This window comes from Pleurodeles waltl, chromosome 3_1 (genome assembly GCF_031143425.1).
Source record: "Pleurodeles waltl isolate 20211129_DDA chromosome 3_1, aPleWal1.hap1.20221129, whole genome shotgun sequence".
Lineage (NCBI taxonomy): Eukaryota > Metazoa > Chordata > Amphibia > Caudata > Salamandridae > Pleurodeles > Pleurodeles waltl.
The window spans coordinates 1,929,399,621-1,929,416,816 of NC_090440.1; the positions used below are offsets into that span (position 1 = coordinate 1,929,399,621).

At 43.9% G+C, this 17,196-nt stretch overlaps 1 protein-coding gene across 4 annotated transcripts in view; it reads right to left on the reverse strand.

Annotated features, from left to right (window-relative positions):
• Nucleotides 1-16,844, reverse strand: part of PIGS (phosphatidylinositol glycan anchor biosynthesis class S) — a 150,441-nt gene extending 133,597 nt beyond the window's left edge. For 2 of the 4 annotated variants that reach the window (XM_069226175.1, XM_069226173.1), the window contains exon 1: nt 16,776-16,844. In XM_069226175.1, the coding sequence (XP_069082276.1) occupies nt 16,776-16,797 (22 nt within the window). In that variant the 5' untranslated portion in view covers nt 16,798-16,844. The remainder of the gene's footprint in view (nt 1-16,775) is intronic. The other 2 variants (XM_069226174.1, XM_069226172.1) reach the window with 1 other exon arrangement.
• Nucleotides 16,845-17,196: the final 352 nt, after the last annotated feature.

A 17,196-nucleotide genomic window follows, 5' to 3' on the forward strand; every position in this document is an offset into this window, starting at 1 on the left:
AAGTGCAAAGCATTTCTTGTACTCACAATATCAATAAATCAAGACACACACTCAAAAGAATAACTCGAGACCAATTAAAAAAATATATATATATATTTTTACACATTTTTTAAGACCAAGGTCATCAAAATAGGGTAAGTATTTTTTAAGTTACTTGTTTTTAAAAAGTTTTGATAAAGTTAGTCTATTTGAACATAATTACTCACCACAGGAATCAATGGAGAAATATTTGGAAAATTCACAGTAAATCAGGCAATGCGTTTACCAGTATCTCCTTTTGCAGGTTTGTTGAGGTCATCGATGGGTACCCTGGACCAGCTAGAAAAGTACGAGCAACACCCTGTTCCGACGGGAGCAGCTGCAGAAATTCGATGGAGTTGGTGCCAGGCCACTGCAGGGGACCACTTGGAAAAGCACTGCACAGGCGAACTTAAAGGTAAGTTCGGTGGGTCCCCTTGGGGTGTCAAGGTCGCACAGGGTGGGGACACTTAGGACACAGCTGAATCTTTGGTGCAGGGCACAGGGCGGTGAATCAGTGAGCCAGGAGCTGTGCGCAGAGATGGCCTTGGAAGCAGGAGGTAGGTACCTTGGAGGGTCGCTTGCAGGTCAGCAGAAGCACTCTAGTGGGAAGTCCAGGTGGTTCCTGAAGTCCCTCGACTGGGGCTTCCTCCGGGTCCTTTTTCAGTTCGGAATGGACTGTCCTTCTGGGTATCCGACGTGAGGTGACCAGTACTTAGGGCTACTGCAAGGTCTGGCCACTGAAGGTCGCAGTGCTACCAAACTTGGCACACAGGCTCAGGTCAGCAGCCGGTCAGTGAAGTGGCCTTAACTGGGTCTTTGGTTCCTTGGAGTTGTAGAGTGATGCCTGCACTCTGGAGGGATATCTCTAGTGATCTTTGAAGAACTGAGGTCCTCTGGGGGTTTGTAGAGGTGTTCAAGGTCCAAGCAATCCCTCAGCAGTGATTGTCGAGTCCTGGGTACAGCAGGCAGGGTTTGGCACCTTTTCTTGGTGCAACAGGACTTCAGTTCTCGAGTCTTCTTTTGTCCATAGAATCTGATTTCTGGGTCTAGGGATGCCCACTAAATACTGTATTTAGTGGGCGTTTTAGAAGGTTCCTGGTAGTGACCAATGGGTCATCTACTTTAGGGTGGCTACACCCACTAAGTGACCACTTCCTGTGGGCGGAGATCACTTCCCTACACCTGACTGGCAATTTTCCTTCCATGCAAGATGGAGGAAAATTAAATGAAGAGGTCACCTCACATGCAACACTTTAGGGGTGGTGCAAGCCAGGACTAACTACTCCTCCTACCCTTTGTCTGTTTTCTCGCTTTTGCTCCCACCAAACGTAGGGGTTTGCAACAGGGCGGCCATCTGCTGCTAGCAGCAGGCCTGGGGGTCCAGTTTCAAGGGCAGTATGCCTTTTGAAACTCACCAGCAGGGCAGTGCACATTCCTGGGGAGGGGGTGTTAGCACCTGCATCCAGGAAGGGCTTTGCTCTGAAACCCAGAGAGTAGGATCTCTCACCCCAGGGATTCAGAATCTCGCCTAGTGCTGGCAGGCTAGTTGTAACCGGCCAGCAACCATGCCAGGGTAGTTAGCTTTGGCAGGGGGCACCTCTAAGGTGACCCTGGGTAAATTTTGGGATAAATCCAATACTGGTACCAGTTTGGATTTATCACTTCGAGTTGTTTGACGGTATTCATCGAGTAGCTGTGTCCAGCACATGCATTAAAATGGCTGTCCTTTTCACTTACTATGTTTCAGGTTTGGCATGGACACAGTACGGGCATATTGCTCAAGCATCTATGCCCACACATACCAGATAGTGCACCCTGCCTTAGGGCTGGAAGACCTGCCAAAGGGGTGACTTACCTATAGTGCATGCAGTGTATAGTGGACAGGGCACACAGGCTGTGTGCCATGACAAGTTTGTCTTTTGGGATTGCATCAGGACACTCAGCCTGCAATGGCACTGCTTGATGCATGGCCCTAGAAGTGGCACAATCTGTGCTGCTGTCCTCAGGGCCCTACCCTTAGTACCCTCTGCCCTGGGTACCCAAGTACCATTTACTAGGGACTTGTAGTGGCAGCTAAAGATGTTGCCAATGCATCACAACAGTTTTAGGGAACGAGATCTGGCTCAGGGAACCTGATTAGCAGGGAACCTGGTTAGCAGGGGCCCTTGGCACTAACAACTTTGAGGCTACATCATATACCAGGCAAAAAGTGGCCTTTTCCCACAGCGGGGTGGGCTGGATCGGAGTGGGGTGGACTGAACTGGGGTAGATTAAATTGGGATAGTATCAGATTGATCAGAGTAGACTGGGTTATATTTGAGTGGGGTGGGCTGGAATGAGGTGGAGTGGATTGGATTAAGTGGGGTGGGTTGGGGTAGGATGGTTTGGGGCAGACGGGGTGTGGAGTGGATTAGACTGGAGCGGGGTGGATTAGACTAGAGTGGGGTGGACTGTATGGGGTAGGTTGGATTGGACTGGAGTAGGGTGGGTTGGATTGGACTGGGGTGAACAGGATAGATTAGCTTGGAGGAGTGGGGTAGACTGAACTAGGGTGGGGTGGATTGGATTGGGGTAAAGTCAGGTGGATCAAAGTAGACGGGAGTGGGACAGCTTGGAGTGGGATAGACTGTGTTAGGCAGATTGGATTGGGGTGGATTGGTATGGGGTAAATTGGTGTGTTGCATTGAGGTGGGGGTGGATTGGAGTGGGGTGAATTGGACTGAGTGGGGTGGATTGGACTGGATTGGGGTGGACTGCAGTCTGGTGGATTGGTCTGAGTGGGGTGGGTTGGACTGGGGTGAGATGGATTGTGGTGGAGCGAACTGGATTGAAGTAGGTTGGGATGGTTTGGACTGGAGGGGAGAGGGATGGTTTGGAGTTTGGGTGGACTGCAGTAGAGTGGGGTGGATTGGATTCAGGTAGATTGAATTGTGGTGAGATGAGCTGGATTGGGCTGGGGTGGATTGGAGTGGGCTGGTTTTCATGGAGTGGGGTGGATTGGAGTATACTGGATTTGAGTGACCTGGATTGGACTGGAGTAAAGTGGGGCAGACTGGAGTGGGTGAACTGGATTGGTGTGGGGTGACTGGAATGGAAAGGAGTGGACTGGATGAATTAGACTGGTGTGGGTGGATTGATTTGGAGAGCGATGGATTTGATTAGAGTGGGGTGGTTTGAACTGGAGTGGGGTGGATTGGAGTGGGTGAACTGAATAGGTGTGGGGTAGAATGGAGTGAGGTGGATTGGATTACAGTGGGGTGGAGGAAGGTGGTTTGGATTGAACTGGAGTGGAGTGGAGTGGACTAAGGTGTACTGGAGTGGACTGGAGAAGGATGGAGTGGGATGGATTGGAGTAGGTGGGTGATTTGGATTGGCGTGGGGTAGATTGGGTTGCAGTGAAAAGGATTAGAGTAGGCTGGGTTGTATTGGGTGGGCTGGATTGGAATGGGGTGGGATGGGTTGGACTCTAGTGGGTTGGCGTGGGATGGACTGTGGTGGATTATAGTGGAGTGGATTGTGGTGAGGTGGATTGGATTAGGGTGGATTGGAGTGGGGCAAATTGGAGTGGAGAGACTGTTTTGAATTAGAGTGGGGCACACTGGAGTGGATTAATGTGGGACAGATTGTTTTGGATTGCAGAGGGGCAGATTATTTTGGATAGAAATGGGGCAGACTGCTTTGGATAGGGGTGTGGCAGATTGGAGCGGGGCAGATTGTTTTGGTTTAGAATGGGGCAGATTGTTTTGGTTTGGAATGGGGCAGATTGTTTTGGATTGGAGTGAGGCAGATTGTTTTGGATTTGAGTGAGGCAGATTGTTTTGGACTGGAGTTGGGTGGACTGAATTGAAGTGGGGTGGTGTAGATTGATTTGGATTGCAGAGGGGCAAATTTTGAGCGGGCAGACTGGAGTAGGGCATAATGGAGTGAGTGGTTTCGATTGGAATGGTTTGGATTTCAGTGAGGTGGATTGGATTGAGCAGGGTGGATTGGATTGAGTGGGTGAATTGGTGTGGTGTGGTTTGGGGTGTACTGCACGATTATTTGTTAAATCATAATTTTGGAAATTACATAGAAGAAAGAAACAATGTCACTTTGCAATATTTAGAACAAGATAATTGTCATCTTTTGAGAACAGCGCCCACGAACAAATACAAAAGAAAACAGGAGTGCAAAGTGAGAAAAGAAGACTTGGCAAATGAAAAGAAAAGAGTTATCTATAGAAAATAAACGTTTGTTTGCGATGCTGGGCACATTTTTTGCTAGTCACATGCCTTCTGATCACAAAGTGATCACAAAGTGATACAAAGAAGAAAGAGTAAAAGTCCTAAAGTGTAAAAATTTAGAGGTGTAATTACAGCAAGGATGCTGGCAGATGACATGTAGTTAAAGTTATAGAAATCTGGTTCCCAGATAAGGTAAGAATTTACACAAAGCCACCTGAGGATATGATGAGATTTAGAGCGTGAACGAATGTAGAAGAGATCCACAGTCCCATGCAAACTCGTACATCATCATACAATGCCTCTAGATAAAGTCAGAAATGTATATCCATTTTTTTATTTGTACAGGTTACCAGTCAAGAGCGCATCTGTACTGTTAAAAATATGTAGTGATGTTTGCATTATGATCCAACCAACCTAGAAGAAATGTGTGTGAACACACCAATACAAACGGTCAATGTATGAGAATAGATTGCAGTATGTGGAGACTGGACATATAGCTAATTATGCAGAATCTCACAAGGATAGTATGCATTTCACGAGGCAAAGTATTAAATCACATCTGAAAGTCAAATATATCTACATTGGCTAAAAATAATAATAAGGTAATGTCTACATTGGAATCTATCCTGACGAAGTTGTGTTAGCAAAGAAACGTGTATAGTTAATTTTTATGAGAGACAAGTTACAAAAATGAACAATTTAATCAATTAGCTTTTAGTCTAAACCTCCAAAGAGAGAACGGGAAAAAGTTTTAGCTACAAGTCTTTCATTCACACAAATCATGCTTCCTCAATAAAGTTATTATGATTAATCATGTCAAGAATCAATTTTTAATATCTACACATTTTGTACTAATGGTCATATGACTGTTTTTATAGACTATGAGACAAAATTGAGGATACAAGTGTTGGCTTCCAATTGGCAAGTGGAAGGTCAAATCAATATATCACATTCAGTTAAGGGAAACATTGTTACGTATTAAGGGTCCCAGTGTACATTTTTAGAAATGTCATTTACAAAGTGCTGGGAGAGTGATGTACAACTTGGGTTTAGTAACATGATTCCATTACAGAGGAGATACTAGGAAAATGATGCTACAAGTATTGTCTTCCTATTGGCATGTGGAAGACAGAATCAATACATCACTTTTAGATAAAGAAAACATTTGTTAAGGGTCCCAGTCCACATTTTTGGATATCTTGTTCACAGATTGCTGGGAAAGCGATATACAGCTTGGGCTTCAAATCATGATTCCTTTATAGAGGAGGTACTAGGGGATTGTTTACACAGTAATATTCCATGCTAAGCGACAAGGTATTTATTCTGGTATTACTTATACGAGGTGAACATAAATTCACCTATTCGTATTATGCAGGGGATTCGTGAGCCAGCTACATATAGTACCGTTCTTTATTAGAGCAAGATGAATTGACATAATTGAGGCCGGGCCAAACCACAATAAAATAAATAATCCAACATCAGATGAAGACGATGATTCTGCCAGTGCATCGGAGCAAGACAGAGTATGCATGAAAGTAAACTAGGGACTAGGAGTGAGGAGGTAAGAGTGAATGAAGTCAGACCACGAATGCATGTCATTACTAGATCAATTTGAGAGGCGAACATAGTCAAATTATCGTGGCATCTGACTATTCACTTACCGAACAGGCAGTCTATCTCGTTTTGGTCCCGGTTTAAATCCCAATCATCATGTACTGGCATTCTAGTGCAGCGCCATGTTAAGTTTGAAGGAGATTTTAAGTCCTTCTTTGGCTCCCTCAGTTGGGCACCAGAATAACATATACTGCTAGGTGTGTGGCAGCTATATTGAAATAGTGCTAAGCCCTGTAGCCACCCTAGGAAGGAACTACTTAATGTCCTGGAGAACATGATAAAATATGTAAAATTAAGTAATGCTATTCCACAGACCAGGACTGGAGTTAGACTGGTTAAGATAATACTATTCAGCATGACAAATCAAATACATGGGTGTCAAATGACCCAATTTGGCATTCGAAAGTCTGTGTTTCACAATTCAAGTGATAGAGAGAACGGAGTAATACCGATACTAGGTGCAGTAGCCAAACTGAAATGGTACTATGTCTTTTGACCATCCAGCCGAGGCATAGAAGTTCTTTTCACAGTAACTTAAAAACGTAATTGATGCTGTTTCCAAGTGAAAGTGCTACTCCAGGCACAACTGGCCCAAAAGGGAGGAGTGGGGGGGGATATTATGTAAAATGTAATGTCCACTGGGATGCTTTCGGCTGACCTATTAGTCGGACGGACATATCGGGATAACGCAGGATTTATAATCAGAGACAAGTGGTTAAGAATGAGATTACATAAGGTTACATCTAAGCAGGCCTAATTAGAATGCTTGGAAGGGAGCAAATTCCCGGTAAAGGAAAACTGGTTAGGTAAAAAGTAAAAGGACCTAAAGAATACAAACAGAATTCCCTAGGGCAGCTGGATTAATTTAAAGGTAAGCCCATCAGTGACTTACAAATAGTGCAGAGGAACAAAGTCATCATAAAGAATATTAGAGCCAATAATACCATTCTGCATCTAGATTCACGCCAAGTTGTAGTAGATCATATAAAAAGAGAAACAGAGAAACAAGGAGCTCTCATGTTACAATGACTCCAGTTCAGGATCTCCTACCCGAGGATTTTACAGTGGTTTCAAAAAGCTACAGAACGGAAATGTTCTTATATGAGGGTGACGAGATACAAGATGGCCGACCAACATGTGTCAGATTGGAGATTATTAGAGCCAGTATTGCCAATCCGCATCTTTATTCAAGCCATGTTGTACTGTGTCATAACGAATAATCAGGGCACTCTCGTGTTGATGTCTAACTTCAGATCTAGGTCTCCACCTCGAGGATGTTGTTTTAGTTTCAAAAGACCACAGAAGGAAAAAAGTTCTAGTATGGGGGTGACAAGACACAAAACGTTCTATCAATGGTAGTCTCAAATCATCTTTATGTATGTTGCAAAAGTGTTCTCGTATTCTTGTTTTCAGCGGTCTCATTGTACTCTCTATATAATGCTGATCATAGGGGAAGATGAGGTAGACCACATTTGTACTTACGCAATTGATGAAATTCCGCATACGAAATCTCTGACCATTAATGTCTACTGTTTGTTTTTGGACGGACCGAATTTACAGATGGAACATTTCGAACAAGTATAAAAGCCAGTGGTTGGTTGTAAAAAAAATGGTTGGTTGCTTTTTGTTCTTGGAGAAATGAAGGACATAGTTTCTCTCTAAGATTAGGTGCCCTTTTGAAACTCATTTGTGGGAATGGTTGAATATCCATAAAATAGATTGGTTATTGGTGAGCAGGGACCGGTGTTTATACAACAACTTTCGAACATGATGGCCGTTACTAAAATTGGTAATGAAGCAAATTGATGTTTGTGTTTCAGTTATTTTGATTTTGTGTAGAATTTAGTTGCGGTCAGTCTTGGCAAAGTGTTCTTTTGTTTGATTCAGCCTCGATCGTTTGTACCCTCTTTTGGATAAACGTACAGTGATTTACACTGCCTATGTCTCATAATCTTCAATTGTGCTGCAGTTCCTTCTGGCACATCTGTATTCTCCTGTTGGAATGTTAACTATTGTTTTGTATGGGTGACAGCTGGACGCATGGTGAATGGAAATTGCAGCCATTTTCTTGCGATCGATTTGAGTATGTAGTTGGTTGTGGTCGATATAGAGAGTAAGGTCAAAGAATTCAAGTGATTCTTTTGAAATGTGGTAGGTCACCTCAATTCCCCATTTGTTGGGGTCCATAGAAAATGTTGGAGAAGGGGCTAAGGGCCTTGCCAAATTAAGAGTGTGTCATCTATATATCGCCCCCCAGAAGATTCTATTTTTTGGTAGATCCTCTGTGTTCTCGTTCCATAACCAATATCTCTCAACAAATTTACCTACCAATGACTCGCACCCATGGTCTGACTTCATTCACTTTTACCTCCTCTCTCCTAGTCCCCAGTTTTACTTTCATGTATACTCGGGCTTGCTCTGATGCACTGGCAGAATTATCGCCTTTGTCTGATGTAGGATTATTTATTTTATTGTGGTTGGCCCGGCCTCAATTATTTAAATGCATCTCGCTCTAATGAGGAACTGTACTATATGCAGCTGGCTCAGGATTCCCCTGCATAATACAAGTAGGTGAATTTATGTGTGCCTCGTATAAGTAATACTAAACTAAACACTTGGTCACTTAGCATGGGGTATTAGCGTGTAAACAATCTCCTGGTACCTACTCCGTAAAGGAATCATGTTATTAAGCCCAAGCTATACATCGCTTTCCCAGCAATCCATAAATAACATCACTAAAAGTGTGCACTGGGACCCATAACAAATGTTTCCTTTATCTAAAAGTGATGTATTAATTCTGGCTTCCATATGCCAATTGGAAGGCAATACTTGTAGTCTCATTTTCCTAGTATCTCCTCCGTAACGGAATCATGCTACTAAGCCTAACTTGTACATACTCTCATAGCTCTTTGTAAATGACATTTCTAAAAAAAAAAAAAAAAAGTACACTGGGACCCTTAATACATAATAATGTTTCCCTTAACTAAATTTGATATATTGATTCGGCCTTTCACTTGCCAATTGGAAATCAACACTTATAGCCTCAATTTTGCCTCATAGTCTCTAAAAAAATCAGTCATATGACCTTTTGTACAAAATGTATATATATTGAACATTGATTTTTGACACGATTAATCATATTAACTTTGAGGAAGAATGATACGTGGGAATGAAAGACTTGTAGCTGAAACTTTTTCCTTTCTCTCTTTGGAGGTTTAGACTATTAGCTAATTCATTAAATTTTTCATTTTTGTAACTTGTCTCTCATAAAAAAGTATCTATACATGTTTGTTTGCTAACACATCTTTGGCAGGATAGATTCCAATGCAGACATTACCTTATTATTATTTATAACCAATGTAGATATATTTGACTGTTGGATGTGATTTAATACTTGGCCTCATGAAATGCATACTGTTCCTGTGAGAGTCTGCATAATTAGCTGTATGTCCAGTCTGCACATAATATGATCTGCTCTTATACAGTGACCGTTTGTATTGGTGTCACGTTGGTTGGATCTTAATGCAAACATCACTACGTATTTTTGCCAGTACCTATGCTCTTTTGACTGGTAACCTGAGCAACCTGTACTAATCAAATATGGATATACATTTCTGACTTTATCTAGAGGTATTGTATGATGACGTACAAGTTTGCATGGGGCTGAGGGTCTCTTCTCCATTTGTTCACACTCTAAATCTCATCAAATCCTCGAGTGGCCCTACTTTTGTTTAAGTTATTACCTTATCTGGGAACCAGATTTCTCTAACTATAACTACAAATCATCAACCAGGATCCTTGCTTTAATTACACCTCTACATTTTTACACTTTAGGACTTTTACTCTTTGTTCTTTGTATCATTTTGTGATCAGCACTGGGTGAAGGTCCCTCTTCTTACTAGATCTACCTTCTAAGACTGTATTGCCTCAGTCCTCAATCCCTACACAGAGACTTTGCACTTGGGGTGATGGTCCTATCTGTAGCTTACACTTTAACCAATTTTCCAAGTGTTTGCAGCCTTGAGAAGGCCCCAGGTACAAAAACCATCTAGGTGGCAAAACATGTGTCAGCTGGCTATTTTTGTTGAGGTGTATGTAATAAAATATTGTTGGATTTCCCAATATGATTCTGCTTATTGACTGACAGACTGCTATTGAAAGTTGGATCTTTGCGCTTGAACCAGGGTGGGTTTGCCTATCTCTTTTTTGTTACAAGGAACTATGTTTACCGACTGGAATAAACTGCATTTTGCAGATATGTCTCATTTAAAGCTAGTAACTTAAGGTTAAATTCTACGTACCCTCCCTTAACTTGCTGTTTTGGTAATATAATTGTCTCTATTGATATGGTGGGCTTCTTAGCAAATGCATTTGTTTCCTATGTTGTTGGAGGTGCTCGATATTAACATATAAATATTTTGGTCTGCTGTACATGGTTTGTATCAATAAGTAATTCAAAGCCTCGCTAAGTTGTATCCTGAAAGGTTTCTTCTATAGTATTAGATTAATTTAGCATGTGATGCGTTCATTTTGTAAGTGGACTCTAAAACGGTGTACTAGTTAAGCTCTTAAAAGACAACGAAGCTAAAAAAAAATTATGTAAAATTCGAAAGAGTGGATATTGATCTTCCCATTCCTGCTCACTCTGTTAGAAACTCATGTTCTTCAGCACTGAGAGGTGAATATATGATGGCACTCTTTCAACACTGAGTTAAGCAATGTTATATAATACACTGCCTAGTAGCTATTATGCATACTGCAGGCCTGGAAACCTTGACTCAAATTCTGGTTTCGGCACTTGCCCATATTGCATGGTCCTAAGCAAATTACTTGACTGGATTGTGTTTTATTTTACCCGACTGCAATTTCAGAGAACTTAGTTGTAATTTGATTCTCAGTGTGAACAACACAAGCATAACATCACATGTGCTCATCTCACATTGAATTGTCTTTTGGTTCGCTCACAGCAATGTAATGAGGACTTTATGGGGGTGGAAGTTGTTTTTAAATCACATATATTTAGGATTAGAAATTACTTTTGCTAAACATCAATCAATCAAAGCAGTAATGCAATATAGTGCATTAAATTAAATGCCTGCAAAGTTTGAAGAAACAGACTGTGTTGTTTATGTGGCAACTGTTATGATGGCAAAGCTAGCATTTTGGCTAGAGCCAAATGAAACGGATGGGTCCGATATCACTATTAATGTAGGCACCTGGCCCAAATATACATGGCAACATGGCAATCGTGCTGAATTCTGGGCCTCAATGTCCCAAACCAAACTTGAGGATTGCCCTGGGGTAAGAAGAGAAAGCAGTCACTTGATCCCCACGATGAGAATCATTTAAAAAAATAAAATAAAAAAATATGTTTCGAGTTGCCCCTTCAGCCCTAATCATGCTGTGGTGACTCTCCAGCATCTGGGAGTATATGGGATGGTGAATGCAAGGGTCTGTGATTGAAGGTAAGTGATGAGCACTGGGTAGGTACTCAGGACCCTCAACTTATTCTTCAGATATTTGCACTCAATGATTGAAGCTTTAAAGAAAAGTCATCAATTGTATACGAACACTATAAAGCAGGTTATTAGTACTATTGCATGTATGCCTAAGACTCCCCTCTCTCAAAGTCGACAGAACACTGCATTTCTAATCCTGGGCTTTATTTGGCAATCTTATGCATCCTGGCAGTTTCAGGGTGCTTTAAAAAAATTATTCCGGAAAACTCAAAATTTAAAGGATAGCATAATAGGGTTGCGTGAGTACAAGCAGATATATGAAGGGCAGCAGCAGACTGCGTATGAGCTCCTAGCAGGTATACAGTATTTTTACTCTGCCTCAAAGAAATTTAAAGCAAAGCAATGTGTGAAGGAAAACTATTCTGGCTCACTTTTATCAGACACAAAAAGACCACATGTTAAAATACACATGGGGATTAAGGCTCCTCCAACATAGATTTATATGGAAACAAATCTCATTGTATGATACAGATATTTTACATGGTTAATGCACTTGCTTCAGAGATCTGTCTGTAAACAGTTGGTTTTGGGTTTTAATTATAAATTAGTTTAGAGGGTTTATGTGCCTGCCACAGACGGGTAGATCAGAGGTTTGTATTGTATTGACACCGTTTACTGCGTTGATGCTATTATTGTATAGATGATTATGCAACCCCCAAATCACAAGCTCAAATCTAGTAAAATAGCTCAGTGGGTTGGGATCTCTCAAAAAATATGTTTGGGTGCCTTGCAAGGTACACATTTGAATGCTTGCAGGATTTAACTCAATCTATCATTCTTCTATGGCTGAGAAATGAGTGCCAATGGCTTGGATGGTAGTTAACAACTATTAAGTTACAAAATTATCAATTCATAATGAACACAGATCTACAATACAATACATAAAAGGTTTACTGAAAAAACATGCAGTTTTTTTAGCTAAATTATTTAGAACACAACGCAACATATCTTCCCAGTAATTTCAGAAGCCCTGCATTATTATGCTCGTATAACAGATACATCCTTCACTTCTATTTTGCAATACTTGCATTTTCTAAAGTGTTTGGAAAAGGTAATTTTTGGTTTATCGCTTGCTCAACCTGTGAAGTGACATGTACGCGTATTGAATCAACGGGAATACTGCAAGTGCCAAGGACTGGAAATAATGTATAAAATGTATAAATAAGGATGACAAAAACTGCTTTCAGCGGTTGGGCTGCACGCTACTCCGCTGTTTTTTTTACTTTGCATGTGCGGTCACAGGGATAAACGTGTACTTTGATTTTCTGACCCCACTGGATAGATGAGAACAATATGCCACTGCAGACACAGCTTTGCTAAGGAACTGATAAAAGTTATTTAATCAATACAAGAATAACATGTTCACAGACACTGAAGTATACACTGCACATATAGGGGGTGATTCTCACCCTGGCGGGCGGCGGATGCCAGAGTTCCCCCCTCCAGAATATCGCACTGCGGTCATTAGACCGCTGCGGGTATTCTGGGTTTTACACTGGGCTGGCGGGCGACCGCCAAAAGGCCGCCCGCCAGCCCAGTGTAAAACAACCTTCCCACGAGGACGCCGGCTCCGAATGGAGCCGGCGGAGTAGGAAGGTGCGACGGGTGCAGTGGCACCCGTCGCGCATTTCACTGTCTGCAATGCAGACAGTGAAATTCATTGTGGGGCCCTCTTACGGGGGACCCTGCAGTGCCCATGCCATTGGCATGGGCACTGCAGGGGCCCCACGTCACCCCATACCGCCATCCTGTTCCTGGCGGGCGAACCGCCAGGAACAGGATGGCGGTATGGGGTGTCTGAATCCCCATGGCGGCGCAGCTCGCTGCGCCGCCATGGAGGATTCAGAAGGGCAGCGGAAAACCGGCGGGAGACCGCCGGTTTTCCACTTCTGACCGTGGCCGAACCGCCGCGGTCAGAATGCCCTGCGGGGCACCGCCAGCCTGTTGCCGGTGCCCCCGTCATTTTAGCCCTGGCGGTCGACGACCGCCAGGGTTAGAATGACCCCCATAGTTGGCTACATGCATCTATGGTGTGGACGTTCTAGAGTCATGGCTGCCAAGTGATCCCATGGCATACATTACAACAAAGTCAACTATTTGGAATTATTATTTTTAGCATTTAGCGCGTAACAGAAGAAGAATTTCAAGTTACAAACGTGGGTCCCTAGCAGCACCTTCGATTGATGACGGTGTTTCTGGCGACACAGACCCCTCTTGAGAGGAACACCTTGATTTCCGGCCCAGCACCTTCAGCAGGAATCGACATCTGTTCAGAGTCCTCATCTTCCAGGGGTGAAGGCTTGGTCGCTGTGAATGGGCTAGCTGCCTCTGGGGGTGTGTTGTAATGTTTAAAGAAAGAGACATTCCGAGTCACACTCTCCTTACCACGTCGAGCTGTCACCATCGTCCCTGTCACTTGGATCACTGTCCATGGTACTGATTCGAACGGTAGTCTGAATTTACCACCTAGGCACCTTTTCTTCACCAACACCATATCTCCTACTCGTAATTTCCTCACACGAGCTCGTCGCCTACGAGACACCCGTTCATTCTGTACCTGGCAATGACGTAGCCGAACTGCTACTCGATCATAAATCCTGGGAGCTTCAGTTGTCTGTGGTAATGTGTCCCTCACACAGCGAAACATGCACACTTCACTGGGGGCCACTCCTGTTGTAACATGGGGAGTTACCCGATACACTCTGAGGAATTCAAACAGGGCATGTTCCACATTTCGCCCTTGAGACACTGCAATGCGTAGCACCTTATTTAGTGTTCTCATGAAGCGTTCAGCTTCCCCATTGGCTTGCGGCCACCGGGGCGTGATCTTTCGATGCTGAATGGCATGAGGTGCCAGATACGATGCAAACTCATTGCTGGAAAACAGAGGGCCGTTGTCAGTTCTTGAATTATTCCATGTGTTGCCATCACCTTCTCCAGGCAAGGCACCACCTTCTCCGTTGTAGTGGAATCCAATACCTCCACCTACGGGTATTTCAAGAAATCGTCAATAACAACAAACATATGGTGCCCATCTGGGAGACTACCTAAATCGGCGCTCGCTTTATACCAGGGAGTCGATGGAATGGGCTCTGTTATGATAGGAGCCGGTGAATCAGCTGGACTGAGAGTTTGGCATATGTGGCAGTGTTGGATGGTCTGTTCTACTCGGGCATCCAGACCGGGGAACCACACTTTACTTCGCAGTCTTGCCTTGGTTTTCACTATTCCTAGATGTACAGCATGGGCAAGATCAATGGTTCTCTGTTGTAGCGCCTCTGGGATCACCAACCTATGGCCTCGTAAGAGGCATTCCTCTGAGGATACAGCCAGTTCTTGGCGTACACTATGGAGAGAGGACAAAGTGAGGCTTGCTTCTGCGGTTCTCTGTGATATGTCCTGTTTCAGCCGATGCCACTTGCCATCCCGAACACATGACATCACCAACTGTAGAACCTCGTCTGCCCGGGTGGCTGCTTGAATTTCTTGTACAGACATGGGACGAGGCCTAGATCACTCCATCACCAACCCCACATACTCTTCCACCTCTTCAGACTCCACTTCTTCTTGAGTTGTAGGTGGCCTGATATGCCTTGATAGTCTGCTGGGTTCTGTGCACCAGGTCGATATACCACAGAGAATTGATAGCCTTGGAGCTGCAGGATCCATTTCTCGATCCTAGGTGGTGGTTGAGATTCAGACTTGTTGAATAGTGGTATAAGCGGCTTGTGGTCCGTGTGCACAACAAACGGATGGCCATATATGTATAGGTGGAAATGCCGACAACCCCAGTGCACTGCCAGCGCCTCTTGTTCAATGTGGGAGTATCGCTGTTCCGTGGTTGTCAACGCTCGGCTGGCATACGCTACTGGCGCCCACTCTCCGTCTGCACCTTTCTGAGAAAGCACGGCTCCCAGACCCACAGGGCTGGCATCCACCGATATTTCCGTGTCCTTGGAAGGATCCAAATACACCAGAGTTGTGTCGGCTGACAAAGCTTTTTTAGTTGCTAAGAACGCCTTCTCATGAGTTGGATTCCACTCCCATGGAGTGTGAGCCTTTGTGAGTTCCCTCAATGGAGCCGTGAGTGATGTCAGATCGTTAATGAATCTCCCACAATTCGTAACCATGCCTAAAAAGCTGCGTATGCCCGTTACTGAGGTGGGTGGGGGTGCGGATTGAATGTCTGCAACTTTCTCCGGGTCAGGCTGAACTCCTCTCTCTGAGAAAACATATCCGAAGAATGCAATCTCTCGCTTCAGAAACTCACATTTCTCACGAGGAAGTGTCAATCTGTTCTGGTGAAGCCTGTGGAATGTGGCACAAAGTCTTTTAAAATGCTCTTCGATTGTGGGAGATTGCACCAGAATGTCATCGCTCACATTGATAACTCCTTCCAATCTAGTCAGCACCCCTCTAATCGTGTCTTGAAACACTTCAGCCGCACTGGCAATGCCGAAACTTAAACGCTTGTATCTTCTCAGCCCAACATTGGTGGAAAACGTGGTGATAGCTCTTGATTCTGGTGCTAGCATAAGTTGGTGGTATCCAGCTCGAAGATCCATTTTAGAGAACCACCTCGACCCACTGACTTCAGCCACAATGTCATCCACTGAAGGACACCACGACCAGTGGTATTTACTCACTACGTAGTTCTGACCTTTCACGCCAGAACTCCGCACCTTTATTTTCTCACTCCAAGCCCCTAGCGCAAATCATTCCGCCGCCAGTACAGAGGGGTGGGTCGCGGCAATGTACACGAACCCTTCTAAACACCCCTCACACTGACGGTCACCATGGTATCGACATAACAGAGTCAAGGGGCTCTTTTAACTTTGCCTTGAATACATTTTGGCAGAGACATGCACGTAAAAAATATACTTCCAGCATCAAGGCAATGTGGCATCATGGCCCACTCATTTAAAACCGTACACAAATGATCGGTTAATGTATTACACACATGCATGACAATGTTACTAATATGTAAGGTGAAGCATCCCATCTGCTCAAATTCACTAAAATAGTGCCAGACGTGGAGAGTCTCGCACTAAACAGCGCGAGCCGGCTGTTTCACAATGAATGGCACAGAATGCAACGTTTACGGCTAACTTAAATAACACCTGATTAATCACGTAATATTGGTTTCCTATGAGGCAATGTGCTACCCATCCTCAAAGGGCGTTAGCGCCTCGAGGGTCGCAAACGTCATCCAAATACCCATACGATTAACACTTCATCCACCAGTTAGAAGCTGACAAGTGCCACGATCAGCCCAATCACAGTTCCAGGTGGGCAAGACCAGCAAACATAGCTGGGTTTTATATTGTGGGTCAGACAGTTTTTAAGACAAATTCAGAGTCCCAGTGACACATCCAGTCCCGATCGCATAATATATTACCTGCACCTGCAGATGCCGCCATCCTCCCAGTCTAGCGCTCACTTCCGGCTTCCGGAGGTCAGAGGCAGCTTGGCCAATAGCCGCAAAGTAGTCCACCCTGTACCCAATCACAAAAGAGGATAGTTAAACAGTGTGCAGATTCAACCAATCGGAGAGCGAGCAATCGCTTTGGAAGGCGGAAGCTACCCTAACCCTCATAACTGCTGCGTACCGAAGCAGCCTTGCCGTACAGTATGTTTTATTGGCATAATTAAACAGTATGAAGGGGAGAACGTAGCAGAGTTATAGCTGTGAAAAACCAAGTCACAGAAATACAACGTGTACTGAATAAGCCACCCCATTCTGCAGGAGGCTGATTATTTATGCGTTTTTATATATCACGGACCTAACCCATAGGCGTGAGAGTGCTTTACAATAGAAC